The sequence below is a fragment of the Procambarus clarkii genome, chromosome 9 (genome assembly GCF_040958095.1).
Source record: "Procambarus clarkii isolate CNS0578487 chromosome 9, FALCON_Pclarkii_2.0, whole genome shotgun sequence".
NCBI lineage: Eukaryota > Metazoa > Arthropoda > Malacostraca > Decapoda > Cambaridae > Procambarus > Procambarus clarkii.
The window spans coordinates 15,868,210-15,894,221 of NC_091158.1; the positions used below are offsets into that span (position 1 = coordinate 15,868,210).

Sequence of the window (26,012 nt, forward strand, 5' to 3'; positions counted from 1 at the left end):
CACACAATTCAGTGATGAGAGGAGACACCCAGGAATAATTCCTGGGATACAACTCACTCAGAGGCATTACACAGACTCCCAAAAACTGCTAAAACCACTTAAACCCACGTAAAACACGTTCGCTCAGCGGGGGCCATTAAACCACGTCGTCTAGGAATTATATTTTTTTGTGGGAGGAGTAGGGGGGGTGTTTCAGAACCCAAAAAAGTTTAACAGTCCGCTAAAAGGATAATCTATGCTTTAAACCCCCGGTCGTGAGCGAAGACATGAGGGATTCGTAGCTCATTCTCGTGGTTTCGGATTTCCTGTGAAGCGCTTCGTCTTGCGATTCGCAGGTGATCGTTCGGAGGGTTTATGTTACCTGGTGTGTAAACAAGGGAGAGCTGCCGGTAGCTCACAGGCGGGAATTGTTATTTCAGTCCGTCCTCATAGTCCATGGATAAATACTCGGTATTCTAGCCATGTGAACCCTTCCTGTTTATGAGTGGAAAAAATACAACAACACTTTATACGTGACTCACAACTGATTGCGTTCGAAATTTGGTTTAACAGTGCTCGGCTCGCTTTTTTTTTCTGAATGCTTCGTCCGTGTACTGATACGTGTAATTACGAACAGCTGAGATAATATCGGAACTAGAATATCGGAACTAGAATATCAGAGGTATTATGTTACCAGTGCGAATATTATCGGGTTTTGAATATTATTAGAGCTAGAATATTGGTGTGGAATATATCATTGGTAGAATAGTTATGTTTAGTCGAGTGATCCATATTGCCTTAGGTCTGGGGCCAGATTCACGAAGCAGTTGCGCAAGTATTTACGAACGTGTACATCTTTCCTCAATCTTTGACGGCTTTGGTTACATTTATTAAACAGTTTACAAGCATGAAAACTTGCCAATCAAATGTTGTTATTGTTATAAACAGCCTCCTGGTGCTTCGGAGCTCATTAACTGTTTAATAATTGTAAACAAAGACGCCAAAGATTGAGAAAAGATGTACAGGTTCGTAAGTGCTTGCGTAACTGCTTCGTGAATTTGGCCCCCCTGGCCCCGGGCCTAATAAGATGCACATTAGCGAATGCAGGTAAAATATCTGTGAGTTAAGACGACAATCAATAATACTTGGGAGTTAGTGTCCACCTCAAAGGCTACCATACATTTAGCTACAGAAGAAAGTACATTATTCATAGCCTTTCCTTAGCAATCCATCCAGCAATGTCTTGGGTTAATAACTCAAAGCTAATACTTTGGGAGTTACCAGAGATTATATATTGCATGCATTTTGCTGGGACAAATCGAAGTACTTCGATTGAAAACCATTTAAAAATATGTTTAGAATATTACCCCCTTTGAGAGGATTCAACACCATTTTCTACAGATGATGGCGAGTTAGGAGCAATGTTCCCGGACTGTAAGCGACGCGACACCTACCACACCACGCATCAATGTTTACACCTTACCTAACACTGCATCAACACCGCTCCTGTGCCAGGTAAGTCCACTACGGGCTCACCATAGCCCGTGCTACTTGCCCCGTTCCTGTGCCAGGTAAGTTACGGGCCCGTGCTACTTAGAACTGGTTCCGAATAGCTGAATCTATTCAGATTCAACAACACTGCGTCAACAGCCCGTCCTCCAAACAAAGATCCAAAAGTGATTCCATGCACCCGCCAAACCCCCTGTTTATGAATGAAAAGCGGTTTACACACGACTCACAACTGCTGACGTTCGAACATATCCGGAACAAGTGCTTCACTGACGAATTTTGTTCGAACCACAACGCTATAAATTCTTCACCCACGTACTACAAATACAAATAATCGCCAACAGAACCTAAACACCTAACCTAACCTAACCTATGCCTATATATACACAATATGCTAATATATTATAATATTAATTTATACTTGAGAAAATTCCCGTTTTGAATGAACAGCATGTTAAAATTTATGAATGCGTCTGTGGGGTCGACCGCTGGATGTAATGGACTTGAGTCGAGGATGGGTTGGCGTCAAACTCCCTGCTCGTATTCTCCTGTTAATGAATGAAAAACACACTGAAAATAGCTCCTCTGAAAATGCTTCATCCACCTACCCTAAGATAAAATATTCATCAGATTATAACATATAATAATATTAACTTATATTTGAGAAAACACCGATTTTTAAAGTTAAAATTGGTGAACATGTCTTTGTGGTCGAGCACCACTTGGACGAGAAATAAACAGTTACAACTGAGGAGGAGTTGTAATTGGACTGAAATTGTGATTGATATTGCTATAATAAATTTACACCTTAATTGTTTACAAATTTATATATGATTTGTTCATTGTTAGTAATCTAGAATTTAATGCACATATTGCAGCCCGTCCTCCAAGCTAAGACCCAAAAGTGATTCCATCCACCCGCCAAACCCCCTGTTAATGAATGAAAAACGGTTTACACACAACCCGTCCTCGACTCAAGTCCATTACATTCAGCGGTCGACCCCACAGACGCATTCATAAATTTTAATATGCTGTTCATTCAAAACGGGAATTTTCTCAAGTATAAATAAATATTATAATATATTAGCATATTGTGCATATATAGACATAGGATAGGTTAGGTTAGGTGTTTAGGTTCTGTTGGTGATTATTTGTATTTGTAGTACGTGGGTGAAGCATTTATAGCGTTGTGATTCGAACAAAATTCGTCAGTGAAACACTTGTTCCGGATATGTTCGAACGTCAGCAGTTGTGAGTCGTGTGTAAACCGCTTTTCATTCATAAACAGGGGGTTTGGCGGGTGGATGGAATCACTTTTGGATCTTTGCTTGGAGGACGGGCTGCAGCGTGATATTAAATGAGTAATTAATACATAATGTCCAAGGATCTTGGTCCACGTTTCGAGCAAAACTGATGCAGTGTACACAGGCATTCAAACAAGGATTCGATCTTCCACGCTTCAGAGCAAGATTCATTTACTATGTCATAGGGATTCAATCAGTAATCAGGAAATAATCATTTCCCTTCCTACGCTGTTTCGTTTGAAGTTCTATTTGAGTTCGAACCATTTTCAAAGCCAATACATAATGCATTATTTTGCAGAAATTTAGACTGGGGGAGGCAATTGGGTATTTTAATGTAATTTGCTGGGCTTCAGATTATCATAATTTAATGAATCGTTTCACAGAAAGATGGATATACAGAGGTAATTGAGAGTGATAATGTAATTCACTCGGCTACGGACGACGGTATTCACGGACTAAAACGACTGGACGTGTTCCCTTATTACCTTCTTTGTGAAGCCAATGTCATCACGGGACGGCGAAATATGATTACATTTTGGCTTAATTGAATATATTAGCGCCGGGAACACCTAGCATGGCTGTGATTCCTTGTGTGCCAGTGCTGGGAATATCTAGCTGGGACTGATTTATAGTGTCCCAGTGCTGGGACCACCTAGCTGGGACTGATTTATAGTGTGCCAGTGATTGGACCACCTAGCTGGGACTGATTAATAGTGTCCCAGTGCTGGGACCACCTAGCTGGGACTGATTTATAGTGTCCCAGTGCTGGGACCACCTAGCTGGGACTGATTTATAGTGTCCCAGTGCTGGGACCACTTAGCTGGGACTGATTCCTTGTGTCCCAGCGCTGGCAACAATTATAGCCGAGAACTGCTCCTTATATCCTTGCTCTGAGATCCTCCCCCTAGTTAATATCGGCTCCTATAGCGTCCTAGTTGACTTCAGAGGTGTATTATATTGTCGCAGGAAACGAGAAAGCGTTTACTGTTAATAACGTTTCCTCGTCGCTAATTGGCCGGTTTGTGATATAGTTTGTGTGACGTCATACTAATTCCCATTGGCTTATTGGAGGATTTGAGATATCGCAGAGAAAGTGAGAGATGGAGACGGAGACAGAGAAGGAGATAGACAGGGACGCAGATAGAGAAATATAGGTTGATATAGTTGCATAACTCAGAACAGAGATATAAGGATAAGTATAGGAAGAGACAAAGATAGAGAGATAGAGAGAAAAAAGATAAATGAATAAAGACAGAAATAGAGAACGTGGAGTACATCTGAGTACAAATGAGCACACGAAACAAACATCAGGAGAAAGCGCCAAGCCAGTGTGTAACAATATAGTACTTGGCAGTGATATAATGCCACTAAAGGAGTTGGGATATGAGGGCGGAGGGAAGGAACGATGCCAAATCACTTGAACCGTCGGGGATCGAGCGTTGACCTGCAAGAAGCGAGGCTGTCGCTTTACCAACCAGTCCAAGTGGCTATAGAGTACACGAATAAAATAAACAACAGAAACCTTTACAGAAAAGTGTTGTAACCGGTACAACTGCGTATTAGAGTCCTTTAGACGGTGTTTAGAAGGAAATGCTGAAGGATCTCTTCCCATATTTTTTTGAGTCTTTAGGCCTCGTATTGATGAAAGAAAAATTAATTTTATCCATCGGGAAATATTTCTGATGCATGAAATTTAGCAGGAAAGTTTGAATGCTAAGCCTAATCCGACAATTTCCAGCTACGTCCACTTATTGCTACTAAAATTATTACTACTAAAAAAGAAAGCGTAGGAAATTCATGCTATTGAAGCTACAAATGCCACTTCTGCTAGTTTCATTTCTACAACTACCACTTACCATTAATACTACAATAACAACAACTACTACTACTACTATTACCACCAGTAGTAACTACTATTGTCACCCCCCCCCCCCCTTCCCGTCAAAGCAAATTTAGGATGTCGTCCAGTACACCAGATTAACTGAAATAGTTACAGACTTGGTTGTTCAATAGGTCTGAAGGTCTTCAAATCTTTGACGATTTCACATTCAATAATATTGTGTCCAAGTGAATGCCTCTACAGGTTTGTAAACTCTGGTATACTGAAGTCTAAAAGAAAGTGGAGGGAGAGAGGAAGAGGAGGAGGAGAAGGATAGTAAGAAAAGGTAGAAATTGTGTGTGTGTGTGTGTGTGTGTGTGTGTGTGTGTGTGTGTGTGTGTGTGTGTGTGTGTGTGTGGTGTGTGTGTACGTGCGTGCGTGCGTGTGGGTGTATGCGCGAGCGTGCAACACAAGAGGGGGCCAGCTCCCACTTCAAGTTTGAAATCAGTTATCATCATAAGTTATAATTGGTCCCTTTTGAAGAGTGCTGTTGGTGTGGACCTTGGGAGTCTGCAGGTCCTTGTGTGCGTGCGGGCGTGCGTGCGGGCGTGCGTGCGTGTGTGCGTGCGTGCGTGCGGGCGGGCGTGTATTTACTTAGTTGTACTTCCTAGGGTTGAACGTTGCTCTTTCGGCCCGCCTCTCAACTGTCAATCAACAGTTACTAACTACTAACTATTATTTTGTTCTCACACACACCCCCAGGAAGCAGCTCCGTGACAGCTGACTGACTCCCAGGTACCTATTTACTGCTAGGTAACAGGGGCATTCAGAGTGAAAGAAACTTTGCCCATTTGTTTCTGCCTGCTCCGGGAATCGAACCCGGGCCACAGTATTGCGAGTCATGCGCGCTATCCACTCAGCTACCAGACCCCTGTACTCACCTAGTTGTACTCACCTAGTTGTGTTTGCGGGGGTTGAGCTCTGGCTCTTTGGTCCCGCCTCTCAACCGTCAATCAACAGGTGTACAGGTTCCTGAGCCTATCGGGCTCTATCATATCTACACTTGAAACTGTGTATGGAGTCAGCCTCCACCACATCACTGCCTAATGCATTCCATTTGTCAACCACTCTGACACTAAAAAAGTTCTTTCTAATATCTCTGTGGCTCATTTGGGCACTCAGTTTCCACCTGTGTCCCCTTGTGCGTGTTCCCCTTGTGTTAAATAGACTGTCTTTATCTACCCTATCAATTCCCTTCAGAATCTTGAATGTGGTGATCATGTCCCCCTAACTCTTCTGTCTTCCAGCGAAGTGAGGTTTAATTCCCGTAGTGTGTGTGTGTGTGTGTGTGTGTGTGTGTGTGTGTGTGTGTGTGTGTGTGTGTGTGTGTGTGTGTGTGTGTGTGTGTGTGTGGGATCTTTTCTGTTATTCTTCACTTTGAACGTAGCTTCTTTGATCTCGTTCGGCAGCTCCCCTTAGAATTGTTTATAAGTTGTATTCAATTAATCCAAGTTCCATCTTTTCTCCATCATGGTGAAACTCCCTCCCCTCAGTCTCTCCCTGAAATTTGTTCCCACCTTCGATGGCTCTTGGACTGGACGGAAGAACGACGGTCTCACATCACGCAGGTCGGCGTTCAATCCCCTCAGACCGTCCATAAGTTGTTGGGCACCATTCCTTTCCCCCCGTCCCATCCCAAATCCTTAGCCTGACCCCCTTTCCCAGTGCTATATAGTCCTAATGGCTTGGCGGTTTCCCTTGATAATTCCCATACGATGGACGTGCGATCCTAACAATTGTTACAAGGGCGTCCGCTACCGACTACATTCTGCGCATGCGCACCAGTATTCGGATATTTTTGTTTGACAGGGGGGGGGGAAGAGGGGGCACGAAGTTGCATTCCTCTTTATTCTGTTCTGTTTTTTTTCAAGCTTCCTCACTTTAAATTAATTTGCATGTGTCTGGGATAAAGTTAGAAATATATAAATTTTCAAATCACCTCTAGATTTGTATTTTTAAAATGCTCCCAAACTCTCTTTGGTTCTGATTATGTCATTAGCTTTAAGATGTTAGCCAAGATTTATGTGGAGAAGACAGTTTCTTCTGTTAGATCATTGACGTATATTGGGATCAAGATTGGTACCATAAATATGTAAATTAACATCCACACCAGTAAGAGGTGAGGTAGTGGAAGCCTCCATCATCCACAACAGTAAGAGGTGAGGTAGTGGAAGCCTCCATCATCCACACCAGTAAGAGGTGAGGTAGTGGAAGCCTCCATCATCCACACCAGTAAGAGGTGAGGTAGTGGAAGCCTCCATCATCCACACCAGTAAGAGGTGAGGTAGTGGAAGCCTCCACCATCCACAACAGTAAGAGGTGAGGTAGTGGAAGCCTCCACCATCCACAATAGTCAGAACAAAAGTGAAAAAACACAAGAAATTCGGGAAGTCCATGTACACCAGGGGCCCAAGAGCTATATACACCAGGGGGACCCCCAAGAGGTATATACACCAGGGGGACCCCCTAGAGGTATATACACCAGGGGGATCCATAATAGCTATATACACCAGGGGGACCCCCTAGAGGTATATACACCAGGGGGCTCCATAATAGCTATATACACCAGGGGGACCCCCAAGAGGTATATACACCAGGGGGACCCCCTAGAGGTATATACACCAGGGGGCTCCATAATAGCTATATACACCAGGGGGACCCCCAAGAGGTGTATACACCAGGGGGACCCCCAAGAGGTATATACACCAGGGGGACCCCCAAGAGGTATATACACCAGGGGGACCCCCAAGAGGTATATACACCAGGGGGACCCCCAAGAGGTATATACACCAGGGGGACCCCCAAGAGGTATATACACCAGGGGGACCCCCAAGAGGTATATACACCAGGGGGACCCCCAAGAGGTATATACACCAGGGGGACCCCCAAGAGGTATATACACCAGGGGGACCCCCAAGAGGTATATACACCAGGGGGACCCCCAAGAGGTATATACACCAGGGGGACCCCCAAGAGGTATATACACCAGGGGGACCCCTAGGAGCTACCTGTACACACACATTAACAGAATTTGGTAAGCAGACACCATTCTTTTTATTTATTCGTCCCTGTCTGTGTATCATCCTATTTCTGTTCCATGTGTTCTCTGTGTGCCGTATTTCTGTTCCATGTGTTCTCTGTGTGCCGTATTTCTGTTCCATGTGTTCTCTGTGTGCCGTATTTCTGTTCCATGTGTTCTCTGTGTGCCGTATTTCTGTTCCATGTGTTCTCTGTGTGCCGTATTTCTGTTCCATGTGTTCTCTGTGTGCCGTATTTCTGTTCCATGTGTTCTCTGTGTGCCGTATTTCTGTTTCATGTGTTCTCTGTGTGCCGTATTTCTGTTCCATGTGTTCTCTGTGTACCGTATTTCTGTTCCATGTGTTCTCTGTGCCGTATTTCTGTTCCATGTGTTCTCTGTGTGCCGTATTTCTGTTCCATGTGTTCTCTGTGTGCCGTATTTCTGTTCCATATGTTCTCTGTGTGCCGTATTTCTGTTCAATGTGTTCTCTGTGTACCGTATTTCTGTTCCATGTGTTCTCTGTGCCGTATTTCTGTTCCATGTGTTCTCTGTGTGCCGTATTTCTGTTCCATGTGTTCTCTGTGTACCGTATTTCTGTTCCATATGTTCTCTGTGTGCCGTATTTCTGTTCAATGTGTTCTCTCTCTGTGTCGTATCGTTAATCTCATTCCTCTCCTCTCCTGTCGCATTTAATTCTTACTTTCTATATATTTCTCCTCAATTTTTCTCCAGAGACTTCTCCCGGGAGACTTTAATTCCAATTAGAGCCTGAAAAGCCTTAGCATATTCGAAGTGGCGTTAATCTGGTTCCTGCTACCAGGCCAGCAGGCTCCTCTTTGTCTCCTCTTTCTCTTCTTTTATTCCATCTTATCTCGCCTTCTTGTCTTCTCTGATTCTTGTTATGGTTTCCTATTGCTTCTTTTTCTTCTTATCATTGTCTTCCTGTCTCTACTTCCTTGGTTTAACTTCTACCATCTTGTCCACGTTCTTTTGTTTATCTTTGTGGTTCCTTCTTTTAATGCCCCTTCTTCTCTTTCTTTGCCTTTCCTTTCCACCATCTTCTTCCCTTTCTTCTCTCAGTTTGCATTTTCTTTTACTCGATCTTCTCATTTTCGTATTCCACATCCCAAACTTCCAATTCTCAAATTCATCTTCTGCATTTTTTGTTGATGTTCCCTGTTTCCCCTTTTCCTTCTCCTTTATCCCTTTTCTCATTTTCTTCATTACCCTCTCAATCCCCAATCTCCTCCTCCTCCTTACTCTTACCCAATCCTCTTTCTTTGGATTTCTCTTCTTTCTCTCTCCGATTTCATCCTTCTCTTCCTCTTGTTTTTCTATCTCCTATTCTTTTTTTCTCCCTTTTATACTCCCCCTTATACCCCCTACCCCCCCACCACCTTCCTTTTCCGCCCTTCATTTCCACTCTTCCTGTCCTCCCTAACAAGCCTTACCCAATCAGAGCTCAGATCCAATTAGGTCAAGATTTTTGTTAATGATTTGTCGACTCCTCTGGGAGGTAGCGGGCTGTGTACACTCACTTCTTCAAGGAATATACACAGGTATACATAGATATATATATACACCTACAAATACATACACACATATACCCGGGCATACTGACGAGTGTATAGATACACAAACACAAATGACAATTTAGGAAGCTACAACAGACGAAAGATACGAATGAGATATGGTTTACAAATCAGTATGTCCTGGTAGTGTGTATACCTTTGTAGTGTGTATACTCTAGTAGTGTGTATACACTGGTAATACACCCTGGTAGTACACCCTGGTAGTACATGACTTGGGTGAGATACATACAGTAGGAGACACATAATTGGATAAGAGGACACTATCAGTTATAAACAAAGAGATCACAAGACTTGTACAAGAGTGTTTAATCCCATGAACGTGGCAACAACGTGTTCTGAACAGGGAAGCCCGGGCAGTTCATCTACCCTTCTCCTCCCTCCCCTTCCGAAAAAAAAATCCCGATTATAATATAATTGTGAACTACGTTCTCTCTAAAAAAATGGGGTTTACACATGTTAAAGATACGTGTTACGTACAGGTGATGTAAACACTTGATTCTCTTTTTGATTGCCCTGTTCTGCCCTGTTCGGGCCTACCCTGCTCATTCCCTGTCCGGGCCTACCCTGCTCTTCCCTGCCCGGGCCTGCCCTGCCCTTCCCTGCCTTGCCCTGCCCTGCCCTGCCGTTCCGCCCTGAACCACACCTGCCCCCTTGCAATATTTCACCTTTACCATTCTTCTGTGGGAAACACACTACTCACTAAGCCATACCTCACACATACCCTACCATACTCACCTACCGTACTGATACCTACCTGTACCATACTCGTATATTGCTATATTTATATCCTACCATTCTCATACCCTATCACAATCATATCCTTACCAGACAATGGTACCAGTGCCTCTTGTAACTGCTCAACCAACCACTCTCGTTTACTAGAATACTACCACCTCAACTACCCTCACTACCGCTCACCCAAATACAATGGTGTTGTGTCCCTGCTAATAAGAACGAGTTGTAGTTTTGAGGAGATGGTTATTCCAGGCTGTGTAGATCTTGGGGACTACATATCAGGGAAAATGACAATGGGAAGATCAAAGATAGTTGTAGTAGTAGTAGTAGTAGTGGTAGTGGTAGTAGGTAGTAGTAGTAGTAGTAGTGGTAGTGGTAGTAGTGATATACAACCCTCTACTGAATGACTGAAGATCAAGACCGGAATACGACTAAAATAAGATGGCAACTGCTACTAGAAAAGAATGGGCAGCTTCTGTCGTCAGTAGGAAGGGAGCCTGCCTTTTAATCCCTCTGAATCTTGCTTTTTAATCCCTCTGAATCCTGCCTTTTAATCCCTCTGAATCCTGCCTTTTAATCCCTCTGAATCCTGCCTTTAATCATAGAGACACTGACTGGTAAAACAAAGAACCACGTGAAGCATAGATACGCAGAGAGGTAAACTGCTGAACGTGGCAATGAGAAACTTTCGAAGTCATCATTTTTAAGGGACTCAGAACAATGACAGGAACTGACGAACCAACAAGACTCGACCTGATGCTCACTCTACACACGAGTGAAGTATATGGAAACTCAGAATGAAGACCCATCTATGGGAAAGCGATCACAGTATGCTGCCATTTGAGTATCGTATGGAACTAAGAACAACCAACTTAAGGAAAGGATCAGAGGGTGAAAAGGCCGGTATATGGAAGGGGGAAACTACAAAGAGATATGAAAAGTTTATTGAGCAATACAATGGGAAACTAAACTCACAGAAAAGATCGTACAAGACATGGTGGGATACACCTCCCAGACGGACGAGGAGGCAGCAGACAGGTTTATATCGATCCAAAAGGAGAAAGATGAAATACGTCAAGGGAATTCGTGGTTTAATCAGGGATATAAGGAAGCATAGTATTGAACTACATGAGGCACGGAGAGGACTACAGGGGTACAAGAGCGCCAGAAAGCTGTACCGTGGAGCACCTTAAATATGAGCCTCAGTGTCCAACAGATCTCCTTTGGGCAATATCTATTCCAAGTTTGTATAGCTTGCTAAGAAAAGGGTTCTCTTGTGTTCTGAGGGGCTGATTGATGTGTTGGTTCTCTTGTGTTCTGAGGGGCTGGTTGATGTGTTGGTTCTCTTGTGTTCTGAGGGGCTGGTTGATGTGTTGGTTCTCTTGTGTTCTGAGGGGCTGGTTGATGTGTTGGTTCTCTTGTGTTCTGAGGGGCTGGTTGATGTGTTGGTTCTCTTGTGTTCTGAGGGGCTGGTTGATGTGTTGGTTCTCTTGTGTTCTGAGGGGCTGGTTGATGTGTTGGTTCTCTTGTGTTCTGGGGGGCTGGTTGATGTGTTGGTTCTCTTGTGTTCTGAGGGGCTGGTTGATGTGTTGGTTCTCTTGTGTTCTGAAGGGCTGATTGATGTGTTGGTTCTCTTGTGTTCTGAGGGGCTGGTTGATGTCGTGTTGGTACTTCTGAGTAACCCTTGAATAGAGACGTTGTTCGATGACTTTACCATCGACTTGCTTACTAATTCAGCAGGGTTGTGGACACTTACATGGAATAGAATTGATTGTGTTGGACAAACATGTACACACAGCGTGTTTCCTGTAGCGCAGTGGGCAGCGCAATCGGCACACAACCCGACAGGTCCTGGGTTCCATTACCAGGTAGTACGAGACACGTTTTGGAAAATGTTGACCAGACCACACACTAGAAAGTGAAGGGACGACGACGTTTCGGTCCGTCCTGGACCACTCACAATCGACTTGAGAATGGTCCAGGACGGACCGAAACGTCGTTGTCCCTTCACCATTCTAGTGTGTGGTCTGGTCAACATTCTTCAGCCACGTTATTGTGACTCATCGCCTGCGTTTTGGAAACGTTTCCTTTCACCTGATGTGCCCGTTCACTTAAATAGGTAACCAGGAGTTAGGTAGGTCTTGTGGGTTGCATTCGGTTGAAGGTCTCTCAATTGGTCTAGAGGAGACTTCGACACCCCTAACCGGTTTCCAGTCCTCCTAGAATAAGATACAGGAACCATACACAGACATACACAAACAAACACACACACGGTCAAACACTCACATGTAAAGCGCACGAAACTCCATGGAATATTATTTTTCGTCTCGTGTAAATTTTTGTAAGTTACTTTTTTGTAGGAAATATGTTTTCGCGTCGTATTCTACCGCTCATCCCATTTTCTTTAACTCAGTTTTTTTTGTCACATCCCATTTTCTGTGACATATACAATACAAAATTGATGGGTTCCAATAACATTTTATAGTTTCGCTATTGGCCCTTATCTTTATCATCTGTCTGTCTCTCTTATTCTCTATTCCTATTCTGTCTCTTTGGTGACTTCTTGATATCTTATTCGATATCAACAAGTCACCAGAAGCAACACATTCAGGGTGAGTATACACCTAGGTGTGTAGTCTCGGTGTATGTACACTCTTTGGTGTATTCACCCTAACGAGTTTACTTTTGTTCTGGACAATGATCAGGACTAACGTATGCTTGTTAGCTGGTCAGGAGCTTATTGTGGTAGCCTTAATAACCCTCCCCTAGTTTGATAGTCCTTAATAACCCTCCAGAGTTTGATAGCCCTTAATAATCTTCCAGAGGTTGATAGGCCTTAATAACCCTCAAGATGATGAAAACCATTAATAACCCTTCAGAAGTGATTAGGCCTTAATAACCCTGCAGAGGTTATTAAGTCCTTAATCACCTTAAGGACTTAATAACCTTAAACCCAACACCAGCACTTTACTGTGATCCAATAATGACGAAACATATCTGAGATAGCGCCCAACCACTTGGGCTGGACGGTAGAGCGACAGTTTCACTTCATGCAGGTCGGCGTTCAATCCCCCGACCGTCCATTAGTGGTTGGGCACCATTCCTTTCACCCCCTGTCCCATCCCAAATCCTTATCCAGACCCAAGGGCTATAGAGTCGTAATGGCTTGGCGCTTTCCCAAAACCCTGATAGTTCCCTGGCGGTGTGAGCGTCTTGTTTCAAAACAATGAAGGCTAGGGTGTTGTTCTTTAATACTAAGACAAGCGCAAAAACAATAGAACAATTTGTTTTCATATGGAAACGTTGGTTGTTTCGTTATCTGTTTCTTTTGTTATCCCAGCGAGCTGAAGGGGTCAATTATCTTCCCCCAGATGATCAAAGCGCAACACCCGTCTCACTTGTTTTACTCACATTGTTTACATACAAGAGGTAACACACAGGATATACTATAGTTGAAATTATACCATAGTTGATTGACAGTTGAAACCCGCCAAACACACACCGAAACTACGACGTTGGTACAACATTCGAACAAGTTTTAACACCTCCTAACCAGTTACAACAACCAATATAGCACGTTGTAACACCGTTCTAATACGTCATAAACACGTCAAGCTAAGATGTAAGAACTTTATTACAAGTTGTAACAAGCAGAAAATAGAGACAATTACGGTTTGTTTCCAGGGTGAGAGGCGGGACTAAAGAGCCAGAGCTCAACCCCCGTAAGCACAACTAGGTGAGTACAGGTACCGGTTTTCGTCACTTTCATAACTATTAGAGCGAAGAATGTCTTAAGTGTGAATGAAAACATGGAAAATGGAAGGGAGGGAATTGTCAGGGGGGGGGAAAGCGCCAAGTCATTACGACTATATAGCACTGGGAAGGAGAAAGGATAAGGATTTGGGATGGGACGGTGGGAAGGAATGGTACCCAACCACTTGGACGGTCAGGGATTGAACGCCGACCTGCCTGAAGCGAGACCGTCGCTCTACCGTCCAGCCCAAGTGATTGGGCAAACAGGGAACGGGAATGACAATGATAACGGACAAGGGAATGACAATGATAACGGACAAGGGAATGACAATGATAACGGACAAGGGAATGACAAGAAAACAGGAAATTGAATGATCAATAAAAGAAATTAAACCAAAGTAAAAACTAAGTTTTGCTTTGGACTGGTCGACGACCTCGCTGCTTCTTGGGTCGACGTTCGAGCTCTAATATTATTTAAGTAATTAAATAAGTTTTGCAGCCCATTGTCTGGTGGAACTTAAAAGCCTATGTCAACTACACCAAAGTTCCCGCTATCAGGCCGTGACGTCAGCTGACTCACCAATGGGAAATTATGCTATAATTCTGAAGAGTATCCTGTACTTCAGTAAACTCTGAAGAGTATCCTGTGCTATTGTAAACTCTCATATCTTTGTTTACACGACGTCATATTCAGGTCCAGGATTCAAGACTTGAATATTTTCTGGACTTGATATCAACCCCGGACTTGATATCAACCCCGGACTTAATATCAACGCCGGACTTGATATCAACCCCGGTCTTAATATCAACGCCGGACTTGATATCAACCCCGGACTTAATATCAACGCCGGACTTGATATCAACGCTGATTGTCCAATCTTCAACCACGTTCTTGGGACTGTAAACTCACATAGTATACATACCGAGAAATGAGGGATACATATTCCTCTATGTGTATATGTATATGTATATCTCTCGTCGTAGTAAACTTAATTTGGGATGAGGCTGTGACGTAATTCATTTAACAATGTATAATTAATTACAATTAATGTTTTTAACTTAGGTCTTTCTCACCCTTAAATTCAAACGTGTTGATAATGTTTGCAATTGCTTCAGTAAATCTCTTTAACTTTTCGCCGGATGCAATCAAACCTCCCAAAGGAAAAGGCAGAAAAGAAGTTAATGAGCAAATTTCGTCAAGCGCCAAAGTTATATTATCGCGAAACTAAAGTAAAACTTTGGCGGAGAAAACGGGATAATTGGCGGGAAAAACAATGAAGAAGAAAACGGGATAATTGGCGGGAATAATAAGAACATGGAGGCGACTTAGCATAACGAACGCCAGAATTTTCGAATAATATTTACTACTTTCTAGCTTTATCTTCTTTGCTGAAGTATTCTTACGAAATAAAATGAGATGAATTTTATTCATGAAATTCATAATTTGGCTGAAAACAAACTTATGCAAAAGTTACTGAAGGGAATTATTTGCCTTATCTTGAGACACTTGGCAACTCTGTCATCAGGGCTGAGCCTATCAAGGTGTTGCCGACAAGAGGGGCGTATGTACGTGCTCCGGCTAGATGGCTGAAAACTATATAAAACGCTGTAGATAATTAAGCTTTAAAGCTTTGTATCTCTCTCCCCGTTCTATTATTCCTCCTCCCTCTTTCTCTTCCTCCCACACATTATTAACTTTATTCCTTCTCCCCGTTCATTCTTTATTAGCCATTATTGTTTCCTTTTATGTCTCTCCATTTCCCTTTACGTTTCCTTATTTTGCTATCCACCCTCTTTCCTTCGTTTTTACCTATTCCTTTCCTCCAGCTCCTTTATCTTTATTCTCCCAGCCATTCCATCTTCGTTTCCCTTTTAACTTCCCCCTCTTACATTATATCTCTATTTTGCACTTCCTTTTCTTCTATATCTATCTAAATTTTCCCTTCTTCTTTTCCATCTTCCTTTCCGTAACCCCTTACTCCTTCTATTTTACTTCTATTTACCCCCTTCCTTTCCCACATTACCGTCTTGGCTGATGGATTGGGAGACGCTCGAAGTGGAATGGAAATAAACCCGAGAAACCGAGAATGAAAACATGAAAGAGAAAGTCACTAAAAACGGAAAAGAAAAGGACAATAAAAATGGGAATGTGAATGGCAATAAGAAAGGGAATGACAGTGAAAACGGGGACGGAACGAGAGAGAGAGAGAGAGAGAGAGAAACTCCTCGCTGTGCATCCATTTCCTGCCTTCCCATCTTTTCAATTCCTGTCAACTTTCTGTTCGACAATTTCCTCTCTTTCACACTTTCAATTCCCACTTCTTCCCACTTCCCATTTTCTTCTCATTACCATCTTATCGCTTCCCATCTTCTACCTCACCCTCCCCCCTTTCCCATCTTTAGCGTCCTATATCTAATTCTCTCCTCGTAGCGCGACTACACGGTGAAGGGCAAAGGAGAAAAAGTTTGAAAAAGTTTGAAAAAGTGAAGATGATATTGTTTTCTTGAACTTCCGATAAAAGAAACAAGTTGATGAAGAGGGGCTTGGAAGGGAGTGAGGGAGGGAGGGAGGGACTTAATGGAAGGGAAGTGGGTAAGGAGGAAGGGATGGGGAAGCCACCAAAGCCATGGATGCAAATGGAGTAAAAAGTGAGAGATAAAGGTGCAGAGAAGTCTCCCCTTTAGTCTTCCATTTCGACGCAGCGACGAGGGGGGGACTTAACAAGACCAACAAGCTACTGTAGAAAATGAGATCGCCGGAAAGCCTTCAGACGGACGGAAGGAATGGAATCGAAAAGCTTTCCGACAGGGTAGGCAAGAGAAAGCATCCATGCTTTCTCTTGCATGTAGGAGGCCTGATCGAGAACCGGGCCGTCGGGGACGCTAAGCCCCGAAACCATCTCAAGGCAACCTCTCAAGGTAGGAAACGAGAAAACTTTCATGACAGGAAGAAATAGAAGAAAAAGAAAGCTTTCTAATGAGGACAAGAGTGACATAAATAAGCTGTATGTAGAGGACAGGAGGAAAACAAACAGGCCCTCTGAAGAGAAAGTGGGGACAACTGTCAGCTGGGGGAAAGAGGGCGGGGCTTGACGAGTGAAAGTTGTCGTTGCTTTCCCACCTGTACAACATCCCAAAGAAAGAGATGGAAAGAGAAAGCAGGCTGGTATGATAAAGGGTAAAAGAGGAGGTTTGGCGAGAAAGGAGGGTAACAAATGGGGAAGACGAGAGAGGAAGGGGGAAGCCGAGGGAGAGAGGAAGGGGGAAGACGAGGGAGAGAGGAAACAACAGAAATGAGGAAACAGGGGCGGGGAAGAAGATAGTGCATAGGTGAGAAAGAGGGGAGAACAGAGTGGGGGTGTAAATGATAGAGGGGAAGGAAAGAGGGGGGGGGGGTAGAGGAGAAAAAGAGAGGGAGAGGGGGAAGAGGGAAGGAGGGGGGGAGACAGGAAGCGGCTGGAGCAAGAGGTCGAGGCAACTGTGGGCTCAATATGTCTTTATTGGGGCGGGTGATATTGGCTCGGGTGAGAGTCAGCAGCTCCTGAGAATATTGGAGGAGGGGGGAGGGGGTAGGAGGAGGAGGGGGGGGGAGGAGGAGGAGGAGGAGGAGGAAGGGGGAGGGGGGGAGGTAGGTGGGAAATTAGAGGAAGAGAAGATGGGTAGAGAAGGATACGGAGAAGAAGGAATATGAGTGGATGTAGTAGTAGATACAGTCATAGATATAACAATAGATATGATAACAAAATCAAGAGCTCTGAATCTTTGCATCAATCGCACGAACAGCAATAAGGCGGGGCCCAGCAGCTGAGACTCCATCCTAGCAAACATAATATGGTAAAATGAGACAGACGGCTAAACAGGTTCAAATAAGACAACAAAACAGAAAGATACAGCTAACCTGAGACTGACACAGGCAGACGGTTAGAAAATAGACTTCGGGAACTGAATCAAATAAATACTCATGGAAAATGTAAAAGAGACATGATCCAGACATGTAAAATACTTAAGGGGTCATCAATCCAATAGAGCAAGGGGGTAGAAAACACGTTAAATGAAGAGCACAAACTTCATCCTGAGATCTAACGAGAGATTTAGCGTGAAATAAACGTGGAGTCGAATATCAGTTGGAAAACCATGGCTTAGGCACTGAGGTTACCTTGAGGTTACCTTGAGGTGCTTCCGGGGCTTAGCGTCCCCGCGGCCCGGTCGTCGACCAGGCCTGAAGCTTAATTGTTCTTGCAAACTGAGACAAACAGAGATATGCAGAGATAAAGTTTACATTCTCATTAGTTAAAAATCATAACTTTTTATATGCTGCATAATATTATTTACTTGAATATGAGAAGAGAAAATACCAGAGGCTGTATTGTGTTCATATTGTTTTATTACTACTAATGAATTCATTTTTGTATTTATACTTTCGCTAATGAGGTAATTTTTCTTCAATATATATATATATATATATATATATATATATATATATATATATATATATATATATATATATATATATATATATATATATAGGGCTATATATATTTATATATATAGCCTACCCTCCTCAGCCTACCCTCTCATCTCCATACTTCCCATTCTCCCTTCTCTCCATTTGTCTTCTTATCTTCATCCTCTCTTAATTCCCCTCTTCTCAGCGACCTCCATCTCTTCCTCCCTTCCTTCCTTCCCAGCTCACATCACACTACCAACTTCCTTCAGTTCCCCATCACGCTCTCTCCACTTTCCCTCATTAACTCTTAATTTCCATTCCTTTCCCCACTCTTAATTCCCTCATTTCCTCACTTTTCTCCCCCACTCTCATTCACTCTCACATCTCATGGTGAGACACTTCTTAACAAATCAGATGAGAAAATACACAAGTAAAGTAAGATTTCCAGTGTAAGTAAGTGAGTGAGTGAGTACATATATATTCCTTGGAAGGAATTTGAGAACAAGGAGCTGAGCTACGAGGCTGGAGTGAAGGAGTTTGAGTGTGCTCAACCACTCAAGCAACTGGGGGGATTGAACGCCGACTCTGCAAGAGACAAGGGCGCTGCTGTACCGTATCAGTCCAAGTAGATACACCGAGAAATGGCTTTGGCTGTAACACGTGCTGTATCACAAGGCTCAGTGCTAGGACCGTGGCTGTACCTGATGCATATAAATGACCTGCCGGATGTAAGAGTCTCCTGCTTATCTACGCCTGCACTCGAAGGGAAGCTATTTAGAAGAATTAGATCTCAAGATAATTTGCATATCTCAAGATGCTGTGGGGGCCAAGAGACGGGGAGATCATTGTGCATCTACAAGCTTCGAGGAAGAAGGAACAGAACACATATGTCTTCAACATGTGTGTGTTGGAGATAACACATATGACAGCATCGTTAGTGCATGACAACTGGTACACATAGGATCATGCTACGATCAGGATCCGGTGGCTGAGCGGAGAGGACACTGGACGCGTGATCCTGTGGTCCCGGGTTCGATCCCGGGCGCCGGCGAGAAACAATGGGGCAGAGTTTCTTTCCACCCTGATGCCTCAGTTACCTAGCGGCAAATAGGTACCTGGGAGTTAGTCGGCTGTCACGGGCTGCTTCCTGGGGGTGGAGGCCTGGTCGAGGACCGGGCCGCGGGGACACTAAAGCCCCGAAATCATCTCCAGATAACCTCCAGATGCTATAGGGACCTGGTCAAGTGAATTATCAGCACTCATCGTGGCGCAGTGGTATGACACTCTACCCGCGCTTCGCGAACGATTTGGCCTGGGTTCTTTTCCTGGCCGGGAAGGATTGACTAGGCGTCAATCCTTAACTGTCCGCCTCTGTTCACCCAGCAGTGAATGAGTACCTGGTTGCTAAACGATTTGGTGGGTCCTAATTCCAGGGAAAGTTAAGATTGAGGACCTGCCCGAAACGCTATGCGTGCTAGTGGCTTTACAAGAATGTATAATGTGCAAATTGACACACACACACGGGTTCGATTCCCGGTCAAGGCAGAAACAAATTGGCAAAGCTTCTTTCACCTGATGCCTCTGTGCCCCCTGGCAGTATAACCTGGGAGTTACACATCCTGGTGATGTGTGCGAGCGTGTGAGAAAAATATATGTAGTCAATACGGTAGACCAAAAATTAAGGTCGGGAGTCAGTACGTTAGAAAATCGCCGGTTAGGGAGCCGGAGTCCAAGAACTACGTCTCGATTTTGCAGGCACAAATAGTAAATACACAGCAGCGCAAAAATACGTGATAACTTTAGACATTGTAATTTTGGCAAGATAACATAAGATATGTTTTAGATAGTGGGAACGTCGCTCTACCGTCTAGCCCAAGCCCAACCACTTGGGCTAGACGGTAGAGCGACGGTCTCGTTTCATGAAGGTCGGCGTTCAATCCCCGACCGTCCACAAGTGGTTGGGCACCATTCCCTTCTCCCCGTCCCATCCCAAATCCTTATCCTGACCCCTTCCCAGCGCTATATAGTCGTAATGGCTTGGCGCTTTCCCCTGATAGTTCCTTCCTTCCTTCAATGATCCGTATTAATCAATTGACCAAAAAGTTGTAAAATAATTATTGTACAATATTAACTAAAGTGAAAACGGCTTTGGTGGCCAAATCTTGCGTCTGTAAAAACAGCATTGTTAAATTATTTTATTGTATTCCCGGAACAACGTCTGTAAGTTTATGTATATATATGTGATAAATGCGTGACTTGGAGACTGTTTTTAGTAAGTTAAACATTATTCTAAGTCATCCTGTACTTGTTCTGATATATACAGTTTATGTAGATGTAATTTTTGTAGGTGTTGATGCATGCATGATGTCCATGCAACTGATGAAGAGTGCAATTGTAGCAACAAGGAAAGTTGTAAGCTGAGATTGGAGAGGTTAACAAGTGGTCGGTCCTCAGAGGGTCATTTGGAGGAAAGATTTCTCTTGTAAGTGATTGGAGCTCAGAGCCCAGAGAGCACCGTGAGAACCCCGTACACACACACACACACACACACACACACACACACACACACACACACACACACACACACACACACACACACACACACACACACACACACAAGGATAAACTATTCAACACTGGCGGAACGCGAACAAGGTGACACAGGTGGAAACTGAGCACCGACATGAGCCACAGAAACGTTAGAAAGAACTTTTTCAGTGTCATAGTAGTTAACAGGTGGAATGCATTAGGAAGTGATGTGGTGGAGGCTGACTCCATACACAATTTCAAGTGTAGATATGATATAGCCCAGTAGGCTCAGGAATCTGTACACCTGTTGATTGACAGTTGAGAGGCGGGACCAAAGAGCCAGAGCTCAACCCCCCCCGCAAGCACAAATAGGTGAGTACACACACACACACACACACACACACACACACACACACACACACACACACACACACACACACACACACACACACACACACACACACACACACACAACTTGTTCAGAAACTTGTGTAAGGAATCTTTCAGAACCCTGTATACCACTTATGTAAGACCAATCCTGGAGTATGCAGCTCCAGCCTGGAGTCCCTACCTAGTTAAACACAAGACAAAGTTAGAGAAGATTCAGCGGTATGCCACCAGGCTCGTCCCGGAACTGAGAGGATTGAGCTACGAGGAAAGGCTAAAGGAGCTGAACCTCACATCCCTGGAAAACAGAAGAGTAAGGGGAGACATGATAACCACCTACAAAATTCTCAGGGGAATTGACAGGGTGGACAAAGACAAACTCTTCAGCACGGGTGGGACACGAACAAGGGGACACAGGTGGAAACTTAGTACCCAGATGAGCCACAGAGACGTTAGAAAGAATTTTTTCAGTGTCAGAGTAGTTAATAAATGGAATGCACTAGGAAGTGATGTGGTGGAGGCTGACTCCATACACAGTTTCAAATGTAGGTATGATAGAGCCCAGTAGGCTCAGGAATCTGTACACCAGTTGATTGACAGTTGAGAGGCGGGACCAAAGAGCCAAAGCTCAACCCCCGCAAGCACAATTAGGTGAGTACAATTAGGTGAGTACACACACACACACACACACACACAGGGAGCAGGTGGTCATTATACTAACTCACAGGTACTTTTATCTTCTTCCCCTCTATCCCCCCCCTCTACTACCCCTTACTTCCTCTCTACTACCCTTAGTTCAACCCTCTTTTACTATTACCACTCCCTACCACTCTTGCCCCTCACATGCTGTCATCCTCCTTCCCAACTACCTATTCTCTATCTCCCATTCCAAGTCTAGCCACCTCTTCCCAGTCCCCCCCTTCCCTAGCCACCGGGTCTGTGGCTGAATGGACAGCGCTTGGTACTTGTGATCCTAAGGACCGTGGGGTTCGATCCCCGGCGATGGCGGAAGCAAATGGGCAGAGTTTCTGATGCCCCCTGTTACCTAGCAATAAATTGGTACCTGGGAGTTAGACAGCTGTTACGGGCTGCTTCCTGCGTGTGTGTGTGTGTGTGTGTGTGTGTGTGTGTGTGTGTGTGTGTGTGTGTGTGTGTGTGTGTATGTGTGTGTGTGTGTGTGTGTGTGTGCAGTTGATTGATTGACAGTTGAGAGTCGGGACGAAAGAGTAAAGCTCAACCCTCCGCAAGCACAACTAGGTGAATACATCTTTCCAGCCACCACTTCTATTCCATCCCTATTCCAGACACACCATCTCACTCATCCCTTCTCTACCGCCCCGTCTCGTTTCCCCCTTTCCGTGTGACTATTCTTTTTCACTACATCCTATTCGCTACCATTATTTACTGAACCCCTCTCCTCTTTCCCTCCTTTTCCCTTCCTCCTCTTTCTCGGATTTCCTCCCTTTCTTCCGAGTCCCCCCTTCCCCTACTTCCTCTTCTCCTTCCCACACCCTTTCCTTACTAAATGTTTATTTTCTCTATTGTCTGCTTTATCTCTGCCCTCGCTGTCTCTCCATTTCCGTTTCCCATAAGCTCTTCTACCGTTTCTTTCTCTCCCTCTTCTCTCCCGTTCACTCCTTCAAGTTTGCAGTCCTACGTTTCCTGTTTTCTCTTCTTTTTCTTTCCTTTCTCTCTCTCTCTCGTGTGGATTTTCTCTCTTTTCCTTTTTCTTCCTTCTCAATCTGCTTTTCCTGTCCGTTGCACTTCGTTCTTCCTTTTATTTATCTAACATTTCTACTATATCCACGCTTTAGTCCCCATCTCTACTCTCACTCTTTATTCTCTCACCTCTTTTCTTACATCTCCCCCTGTTTTCTCTCATCTCTCCTCCTTTTACTATCCCTCTTCCTTTACTCCTCTCTCACCATCGATTTCATATCCAATCTCTCTTCTCTCCGACCTTCCCTTTTCTTTACCACTTTTCCTCTCTGCCACCTCCCCTCTCCGCTCTCACCTGCTCTTCTCTCTCTCTCTCCTCTCCTCTTTTCTTCCTCAGCAGGTCTGTCTCCCTGAAAAAGTTCACAGCTCATTTGATTGATTAGATCAACACGTCCAGAAGGAAGCCTTCTATGTGTCTGCCAGTTAGGTCTCTCTCTCTCTCTCTCTCTCTCTCTCTCTCTCTCTCTCTCTCTCTCTCTCTCTCTCTCTCTCTCTCTCTCTCTCTCTCTCTCTCTCTATTTCTCTCTCTCTTCGTACCACAACTCCTCCGTTCTCTTCCTATACTACAATTCCTTGCCCATCCGGACAGCAGTCAGTCAGAAACCAGCATCACCCTTAATCTTCATGGGGAAACTACCACCTCTACTCTTCCATCGCTTAAATAACGTACTAAATTCCGTGGGGAAGAACGATGGAAAAAAGGGGAAATTTAAAAAAAGGGAGGCTTTTCAATGGCCTCTTTGAAAAGAGGGAAATATGGAAAAAGAGGACGTAAGTGGAAGCTGGAAACGCAAACTAGTTGAAGAAATTGAAGAAAATATTCGTTCCTTGTACGGGTGGTCAGTAAGTTTAATACTCTGAAAGAAGAAGTTGTAGAAGCTTATTGTAGCTCCATTTCCATGATTTAAGGTCAGATTCAACTAGCGATTTATAAGGTCAGAAAAGTTAAATATTAACTTATGGCTAGTTGGGCAGGCATAAAGAGCTAGATCTCGTTTTTCTAAGTCTCTGTTAAGTATGTACTGTTAAGTAAGTAAGTAAGTAAGCTACCACTTTCCGTCTTTCTCCTCCTCCCCCTTTCCACAGCTCTTCCTAACCCACCCCATCCTCCTCCTCCCGTCCCACAATAAACATCACATTATATCCGCCTCCTTTCACATGCAGGGGTATTCGAACCCCCGTCCTGTGGGGCGGATAAGATGTGAGGTCTCAGCGCCAGAACCTAAACCATTTCTCAATTATTTCGCTTCTCGTATTGGTCTTACAGTTTGGGTTATCTTCAGCCGGATATTTGCGAGTTATTCATTCCAATTTGTGTTCCCCACAGCGGACCCGGATGGTCCGGTGTTGAGGACATCCGGCCATTCACAGTCTTATTTATGCCTATATCAGAGAATTTTCGTCTAGCTGTCTGTCAGTTTGTTCAAACTAGGCGGCCAGATGCTGTGGGTGGCTCGGCTCTCGAAACTTTGCAGAGTAACTGGTCTGAGTTCCGGGTAGTACATAGGATGGTGGTGGTCGTCCACACATGTTCCCCTCCCACTTTTTGCAGGAAATTACATAATACGGTGATTTCTAAGCTAGTTAAAAAAAATCCATCACTAAGCTTCATCTAGCATATTACACACACACACACACACATATATATATATATATATATATATATATATATATATATATATATATATATATATATATATATATATATATATATATATATATATATATATATGTGTGTGTGTGTGTGTGTGTGTGTGTGTGTGTGTGTGTGTGTGTGTGTGTGTGTGTGTGTGTGTGTGATGGTGGTGGTCAATAAAGGGGAAGCGTTTCTTGGGACGTTGTTGATGATCAGCTGTGTTGGAGAGCGTCATTGGAAAGAGAAAGAGGCGTAAAGAGCGAGGCGTAAAGAGCGAAGCGTAAAGAGCAAAGCGTAAAGAGCGAGGCGTATGGTCGCGTTAATACCACACAAAATATACTACGGGGAAAAAAGAAGATAGCAGTGTAACATCGCCTTTTTCAGAGAGTAGAGTATGTTTTCCCCCTTGCAACACTGATGTGCCTATGGGATCAGAGTGGGGTGTGTGTCGTGTGTGTCTGGCAACACTGATGGTACTGTGCGTACACAGGTGTAGTCTGGCAACACTCATAAGACCACGGGTGTAAACTGGGTTTGTTTTGCCATTAATGATAACACTATAAGCAGTAAAAGGGTATTTATTATGACAGCATTGATGCGACTGGCTGTGGAGTGTGTCGTGGCAACACTGAGGCTAGCATGGGTGTAGCACACTACTTGTTCTGGCAAAACTGATGGTATTGTGGGTGTAGAATGCGGGTGTTGCAACTGCAGAAGGTGGGAGTAGATAGACAATGACTCAAAGAGCAGATACCATTCGCTACATTTAGATAATATATGCCAAAGTTAGCAAACATTCGCCAGAGTTTAAATGATGTTCGCCAAAGTCAGTTAATGTTCGCTAAAGTCAGCTAATATTCACTAAAGTCAGCTAATGTTCGCTAAAGTCAGCTAATGTTCGCTAAAGTCAGCTAATGTTCGCTAAAGTCAGCTAATGTTCGCTAAAGTCAGCTAATATTCGCTAAAATCAGCTAATGTTCGCCAAAGTCAGCTAATGTTCGCTAAAGTCAGCTAATGTTCGCTAAAATCAGCTAATGTTCGCTAGAGTCAGCTAATGTTCGCTAAAGTTAGCTAATGTTCGTAACGTACCAGAAAAATGGTAAACAGAAACTCATCATAACTAGGCATGCCGAAGCCAAGGTTGTAGCAATGTTACGAACACATTCAATAACGCTGTTTACAAAAATATTCGGGAGAACTAAAAAAATTTCACAAAAAAAGGTACAAAAACTAGTAATCTTCCAAGAACTAGAAATGTTTCAAGAACTAGAGGCCAGATTCACGAAGCAGTTACGAAAGCAGTTACGAACCTGTACATCTTTTCCCAATCTTTGGCGGCTTTGTTTACAATTATTAAACAGTTAATGAGCTCTGAAGCATCAGGAGGCTGTTTATAACAATAACAACAGTTGATTGGCAAGTTTTCATGCTTGTAAACTGTTTAATAAATGCAACCAAAGCCGTCAAAGATTGAGGAAAGATGTACACGTTCGTAAGTACTTGCGTAACTGCTTCGTGAATCTG

General features: G+C 43.8%; 1 protein-coding gene across 1 annotated transcript in view; it reads right to left on the minus strand.

The window, feature by feature from the left end:
• Positions 1-11,219: 11,219 nt before the first annotated feature.
• LOC123766286 (protein FAM186A-like) overlaps positions 11,220-26,012 on the minus strand; it is a 30,573-nt gene continuing 15,780 nt past the window's right edge. The window contains exon 3 of the mRNA XM_069321385.1: positions 11,220-11,700. Coding sequence (XP_069177486.1) covers positions 11,220-11,700 — 481 coding nt within the window. The remainder of the gene's footprint in view (positions 11,701-26,012) is intronic.